Source organism: Rhagoletis zephyria, unplaced genomic scaffold, assembly GCF_001687245.7.
Source record: "Rhagoletis zephyria isolate East Lansing unplaced genomic scaffold, Rhagoletis_zephyria_1.1 Rzeph_scaffold_00839, whole genome shotgun sequence".
In the NCBI taxonomy this organism is placed as follows: Eukaryota; Metazoa; Arthropoda; class Insecta; order Diptera; family Tephritidae; genus Rhagoletis; species Rhagoletis zephyria.
In genome coordinates, this window is record NW_016157923.1 from 170,157 (window position 1) to 178,135 (window position 7,979).

General features: G+C 30.9%; 1 protein-coding gene across 3 annotated transcripts in view; it reads left to right on the forward strand.

Moving 5' to 3' along the window:
* Positions 1-6,877, forward strand: part of Ubc4 (ubiquitin conjugating enzyme 4) — a 118,167-nt gene extending 111,290 nt beyond the window's left edge. For all 3 annotated transcript variants that reach the window (XM_017614498.1, XM_017614496.1, XM_017614497.1), the window contains exons 5-6: positions 6,407-6,570; positions 6,634-6,877. In XM_017614498.1, the coding sequence (XP_017469987.1) occupies positions 6,407-6,570; positions 6,634-6,770 (301 nt within the window). In that variant the 3' untranslated portion in view covers positions 6,771-6,877. The remainder of the gene's footprint in view (positions 1-6,406; positions 6,571-6,633) is intronic.
* The last annotated feature ends 1,102 nt before the right edge of the window (positions 6,878-7,979 follow it).

The following is a 7,979-nucleotide window of genomic DNA, read 5'->3' on the forward strand; positions in this document are numbered from 1 at the left end:
AAGCCACAATAACATTGACAAATACATAGTTTAGGAAGAGCCTGCCTGAAACTATACAAAAAAGCAAATAAGCAAATGGATGTATAGAATTGACAACAACAACCACGCTGTCGAGTTTAAATAGCGGCAAATCAGCTGCACTTGCAACAAGAGTTTACGGGATGTACATAGCTCAGTGGTTAACGCTTCTGACTTTGAGCAACGAATACGCAAGTTCGATCCCTGCTGAAGTCTAGAAAAAAGGAGTCTGATGAGGAGATGTGGTGATGTGGGTTTTAAAAGAAAAATTTACTTGTCCTCAAAATTTAATTTTTTCGTTATATGCTATTTTAGAAAGTGTTCACCTTTTACCGTCCAGAATCCGTGTCAAAATTAAAAACGCACCATCATTTTAATTTTAGTTATTTTTTTTAAGATATGGTTTACTCTTTAACAACAGTCGTATAAATTTAAGTTTCAAACTCTGTGCAATATTTAGAAAAAAATTAGCCAACTTTTGTAAAAATTTAAGCCTTTTTAGATGGATTTCTTAGAAAGATTTTGAGTATAGAGTCTCGTGGTACATTCAATTTTATTAATATAAAGTGCAATTAGCTAAGATTTACCGTCGATTTTTATAATTTTTTGTTGAAAAAAAGTCATTTTTGTATGGAAGAGGCACTGTTAGTAAAAAAATTGGCAAAAATCTATGGTAAGTCCTAGACGCCTTCATATCAAGTTTTTTTGGTAAAATACAAAAACCGTTTCTTTTTAATGTTTGTTAAACTTTTAAGTTAAAAATTAACGAAACAAATGTATTTCTCTACATAAAGGTGAAAACGGGTCCACTTTATTAAAAACTTATTTTTGATGCAGAATGACAGGTAATGCGAAACTATATCGATTTTTCGTCTTTCGTGAAAAACTTCAAAGCATGGACTTGGCACATTTTCACCTTTGGGTAACGATTTGCTTTTTAAAAATTGTTTATACAAAAAAGAAAATGTAAGAAACTTAAATATAGACATTTTATATGCAAAAGTTTTAAGAAAAGGTTAAAAAAATAATATTGTTAAAAGGTAATTTTTTCATTTAATAATGCGCTGGCTCGAAACTCATTTCCGAGCCATGGTTTCTTCTATACTCTCTCCTATAATTATCAGGAAATACCATGCTATATATTAAAATAAACATTGGCCCAGCCTAATGTATATACATTCATATACATATGTATATTTTACATATCGCTAGCTTAGAGTGAAAAGTTGCTAAGTCCACTTTTTATGAAAACTCATATTTTGATATAGGAGGCTAGAGAAATTGGATACGCATCGTTTCGAAAATTATAAAGGTACTTGTTTTATTTTTTCCTCTTCATAAGCAATAAAAGGAAAATTTGCTAAGTCCAAAAGAAGCGCCACAAATCCGATAAGGCCAGAATAATACCACATCTATACATATATTAAAATTGTAACAGGTCGATGTCTGTACATTATAGATATTAAAGAAAAATTAATGTGGGAGGTCTTTATTAGAGCACCAGAAGCCAAATCAACCATTTTTAGAATTTTTGTCTGTCTGTCTGTCTGTATGTTCGTTCGCGCATCACTCGAAAACGAATGCATGGATTTGAATGCAGTTTTCACCGATGTATTGCTAGAGGTCTAACTTAAAATATAGGAAGAAAAAAATTAGAGAGTTGCCACCTGTTTGAAAATTGGAGTTTACGTAAATTGATAAGAAAAAATGAATATTGCAATATGGGCGTCAAAAGAACGAGGCTGAAGAAGGCTTACAGCCAAAAATATTTTTTAGAGTTGGCACCTGTTCGAAAATTTACATTTAATTTAATTTATGAGATAAATTGAATATTGCAATATGGGTATCAAACTGAAAGGGTTTTGGAAATTTTATTGCCGAAAATATTTTTAGGGAGGGCTGCCACCTGTTTGAAAAATTTTATTGTAATTAATTGATAAAATAAATGAAATCTATATCTACATCTATACATATACTAAAATTCAGGTCGATGTCTGTACCTTATAGATATTAAAGAAAAATTGATATGGTGGGTTTTTATTAAAGCTACAGAAGCCAAATAAACAATTTTTAAAATCTTTGAATCTCTGCCTGTCTGTATATTTGTACGCGGATCAGTCGAAAACATGGAATTGAATGCAGTTTTCACCGATGTATCGCTAGAAATCTAGCTTCCAATATAGAAGAAAAAATTAGAGAGAGTTGCCACCTGTGTTTAAAATTTCAGTTTAGGTCAATTGATACGGTAAAGTGAATACTGCAATATGGCTGTCCAAAGAAAGAAATTTACAAAGGCTTACAGCTGAAAATATTTTTGTGGCAGGTTGCCACCTATTTGAAAACTTTAATTTAATTTAATTGATAGCATAAATTAAATATTGCAATATTGGCATCAAACTAAAGAGGCTAGGAAATTTTAATGCTGAAAATATTTTTTTGGGATTTGCTAACTGATTGAAAAATTGTATTCATTAAAATTTGTAAACTAAATGAAATATTGCAATACGAATATTAAACTAAAGAGGATTAGGAAGCTTACTTTTGAAAATATTCTTGAAGCGGGTTGTCACTTATTTGAAAACTTTAATTCAGTTAAATTTATAATATAAACTAAGTGTTGCCATATGGGGATCAAACGAGAGTATTTGAGAATAATAAAATTGCAACAGGCCGATATCTGTACATAATAGATGTTAAAGAAAAATTAATAGGGGGGTTATTAGATCAAAAGAAGCCAAATATAAAATTTTGGTATGTTTGTCTGTATGTTTGTAAGCGCATCACGCAAAAGCTAATGTATGGAGTTAAACTCAGTTTTCACCGATGTACATATTGCTAGAGCTCTAATTGAAAATATAGAATCCATTGTTTTTTTTTTGTTTTAGTTTATCTTCGATCATTATTCCTAGGTATTTGATCGTATTAACTTTTTCCAGTGCGTCGTTGTTTATATTTAGAGTTAGCAACGGACCGTTCTCAAAATTTCGCCTTGATATAACCACAAACTAAATTTTTTTGTGTGGAAGGTTTTTCGCTAAAAAAAAATTAAAACTTTTCCTTGTTGCTGCCAAAAAATTAAAAAATCTGAGACGTCACGTTTTAAAATTTCATACAGTTCTCTTTACAATGTATTTCACTAAACTACTAAACGGCTGCATCGACTTGGTTCATATTTGGCAACACCTTGAAAACAAATATTCTGACCAAAAATGTACTCGGTATGTAGCTCGGATTATTCCTAAAATTCTTACACGGACTAAAACGTAAAAAGCCAATATATCTCTAAAACCAATTACGCTGGGGAACTGAAACTTAGCACTGATGCATATATTACAAATGCATTGGGAAAGGGGGCGTGGCTCCTTCCTTCCATACAAACTGAACTTCTCATATAGCTTATCTCTGGAACTGCTTACGCTAACGTCCTGAAATTCTACACAGCTACATATCGTCCCGTTTCTGCCTTAACCACGTATCTACAATTTTTGGGAAAACTAATATTACCATTTATAACAGCTGTTTAAGCGTCACACTATTTCAAAATAGAACAGACACTTAATGAGGGTGCTTACTACTGTTAGTGGAACCCGAAATATTAAGTAAAAAATGAGTTTATTGTATTCTAAGGGAAGAAATTAAGCATTTTTTCTTACACTCTCTAAAATACCTCTATTGCAGATACGAGGTTAAGGCAGAAACGGGACGATATGTTATCAATACCGTAGTTATGGCGAAAAGTGGTAATTTTTGGAAAGGCTGGCTCGATATACATTTACGTAAACGCGCAAGTATCATTCGATTGGGAACCATTTTCTCCTAGATTTCTAAATCCCATTGAACTATTGTAACTTTGTCTTTAATTTTCAGTAAGGTAAAATTTATGTGAAAATTTTGGAAGAATATTTTTTAATTTTTCACAAAGAATGGAGCTTTGCTTTTACGAGTTTCGCTATAAACTTTCCTATCTACATACCTATTTGCATAAAATGATAGCCGTTTTCGTTTAACAAGGAAAGATCACCGTATGTATATCAATTGCTTCATTTGAAAGATACTTAAGAGATCACACGACTAATTTAGCAATGTACCGGAAAACTATTCATCCTGTGGGACAGCGAGGATTCTTGGCCCTCCTATAACATAAAACGCACTTCTGTGCTCTTGAGTTTCCCTATAAGAACTTTTATTGGCATACGCATCGCACCAATGTTGTAGTTGCAAGATCATACAAATAGATTACGCATGCCTGGCAGAGATCTCACAGGGGGAAATAAGACCATCGGTAAAGCTCATGACACCGAAAGGGATTGGTATTCCATATGGTATCACAGCGTTACTATTATTGGCCTATATGTGAAGCGGATACTGTGCCTTATTGGTTTCAACTTAAATCAAAAATTTTGACTTTACAGACTAATTTTGTTTTTAAACGCTCTTTTGCATTGGTCAACGCAAAAGCTCTTATTAGGCGCCGCGAAGTAAGCGGGCATTGGCTAGTCTTTTAATAAATATCGAATCCTTCTGATTCTTATGGAGTTTTGCTTTGATTTAAACGCGCAAAATGTTTGATTCAAAGTCTTGCGAAATAGTTAAAGAAAATGGCTAAAGGAAGACTTTTTCCTCTCCTGTAAAATTTTTAAAATGGGACTTAGCAACTTTTCTTTCTAAGCTAGCGATATGCTATTTAATCGACAATAAAGTCAAACATTTTAGTTATGAATTCATTTTAAACAAAGAATTCAAGCCGTGGCTGCTTAAACAAAATGAGTACACAAAGTATATTAGACATTTTTTTGTTTGGAAGAAACTTCCAAAAATCAACGCAATTTTTTACCAACTGGCACTTAGTTATACAACAGTGTCAACTTGTAGGCGAATTTATTGTATTTTCCTGAGTTTTGCACGAAGTTTAGGTAAGTTTTTATGTTTTTGTTGTAGTATGAACTACGTTTTTATAAAAAATTCGCGCAAAAATTTAAGTAAAAAAGTTACATATGTACATTGTGAAAAATTCCCCGTGCCAAATACATACATATGTATCTATACAGAAATTTATAACTTATCATTTGGTGCGATTTTTATTTCAACTTTAATTTATGTTTTAAATTATTTAAAAGTATTAGCATTAAAATTTTGTATTATGGAAATTTGTATCTATATTTTTTTTTATTTTTTTTTTATGTTTTCTTATTTTTAAATAGAAAATATTCAAAAATACAGCATTGAAGTTGACGTCCCGATTTCAATAATGCAAAAGTTGACCGTGGCTCAAAGGTCGGGTCTTCGAAAAATTAATTCGTATCGTTGTAAATATGATTAAACCCCTTTTTTTCTGATATACATGTTTGTATACTGAGTATGTAAACTACTGTATACTGAGTATTTAAAAAAAAAAAAAAAATTTAAAATGAAAAAATACCTCTTTTATAAAAAATATTTTGAATAATAAAATTACTAGACGATTTAAAAAAAATGTATATCGTGTTAAACGCAATCAAACCTTCGTTCTTCTGATATGCGTATTTGTATACTTCGTATATAAAAATTTGAGAAAAAACCCTTAAAAGGAAAAAATACCTTTTTTATGCAAACAAAAAATTACTAACCGATTTTTAAAAAATTTGTATCGTTGTAAAGTTGATTAATCCCCCTTTCTTCTGGTTTGCATATTTGTATACTTCGTATATAAAATTTGAGAAAAAACACTTAAAAGAAAAAATACCTTTTTTTAAAAAAATATTTTAAATAAAAAAATTACAAACCGATTTTGAAAAAATTGGTATCGTTGTAAAGGATACCAGAAAACTTATACTTTCCTAAACCCTAAATTTTCTAATTATAATAAAAAAAAAAATTTAATCCAAAACATTTTGCCCTCTATATAAACTAGTTAGTTATAAATTAGTCCTTGACGTATATTTTTTTCAAAAATAAATATTAAAAATTTCCAATAAAAAATCTTCAGTGTTTAAAAATGGTTAAATAAATAATTGGATATTAATATTGGAAGTATCCTGAAGAAAGCCACAGTTTTCGTATCGAAAAATATTGATTTCCAAGGATTGTATACCATTTGTACGAAAAGTTGTTTTCCGCATATGAAATACATGGAAAACTTTGAGCGCTTCTAGCACGCCCTAAATATTTTTTGATTTCAAAATAAAACATATGGGGGTATATTTTTTCGGTGTAGAACAATTTTAGGGGTAGGCGGCATTGAAATTCCGACTGTTTCGGACCGATCTAATGCACACAAGTATATGATGTTGCTACTGGCAAATGCCAAATAAAGGTATCGAAACAAATGTCATTACTTTCACTTATTTTAATATACTTTGCTATATAAATGCATGTATTAACCATAATAAATATTTTAAAACTGCTTCAGGGCCGCTGCAATGACTTTACGTACCGTTTTACTGTCGCTTCAAGCTTTACTAGCTGCTGCAGAGCCGGATGATCCACAGGACGCAGTGGTCGCTTATCAATATAAAGACAAATATCAGCTGTTTCTAATGACAGCTAAGCATTGGACAAATGTGTACGCTGGAGGTAACTAATATTGTTTGTTGAAAACTTATGTGTTCGGTTTCACAACATTTGTCTCTTTTAAAGGTCCACACAATTTTACTGAGTGTGATACAAAAATTCAACGCTTGAAAGATATGGGAATTGATGAACATGACGCGCGGGCTGTTTTGTCAAAAGAAAATTGGGATTTGGAAAAAGCGACCGAGAGCTTATTTAGTTAGCTTCTTTTTTTAACTAAGAATTTTCTGAGAAATAAGAAATTGTCAAAAATATTGTTTAGCGAAGTTTGATATTTATTTAAAAAATAATTACCCATATGATTGAAAAATCCGGCTTTATTATTACTCAAACAGGGGAATAAGACAAAATTAATACGTGGTCAGAGCCGCATTTAGAACCAATATTTGATGAGGCCCTCGATTTTTTTTAATTATTGAAATCTTGGCAAAATATTCGTATAATTGTTTTATTATGTTTATTATAAGCTTATAATTCTGCTTACTTACAAGTACTTTTAACTTTCTTAACTTAGAGAAATTTTACGCGATTTTTTGTTAACAAAAATATTCTGATCTCAGCTAAAAACCAAATCTTTCATCAACGGCTTCGTATGCTGATCTATGATCAATCAAAGATGCGATGAGTTGAGCGATAACAGGGAGAAAAGATTCTGTACGAAAATTTTATTTCTGTGATAATGTTACTGAAAGCGATTTTCCATGATCAATACGTTTTAGTGGTACATTAAGAGAACGAATAAGTACATATCGTTAGTATAGTAAGGAAAGGGTGTAACTCATGTCGTCGCTTAAATACGAAAAGCCGTTACTAACTAAAAATCCCAAATTCACTTTTTGATCGATTTTGAGGAACTTCATCAAAGTATAGGTCGTTTTATGCAATAAAAAATTTTATATCTCATACCTTGCTGTCTAAGCAGTGAAAAAAAAAGTTCTACAAAATTGAAACAAAGAACGGCGGCTGATTCTCCTACCAATTTTAACTAGTGAGCACAAAAAGCGATAAATAATGTAAAACTGTTTTACAGCATTCATTGCTTTATATTTTCCTCTCATATTCGGCACGTTGTCATAGGATTGATAACGACAATTATGTATATCAATCACTTGTCTCCGCATAAATTCAATAAGGGCTTCTGCCATATCTATACCTTTGTGACCATAATTAAGAATGGAAGTAATAAAACGCTCTGGATCGAAATTGTCCATGTATCCAAACTCACTGTTAATTGATGTACATAAGTCATTTACAGTGGTGGAAAAATAGGGACACCACATTTTGACAAATTTTTCCTATTTTTCTTATGTTCATTTAATATTTATTATATTTATAAAAGTATAGCTCATTATCTAACAAAAACTATATAAAAAAATATTTCAAACTTTGAGCAAAAATTATGAAAATTCTGC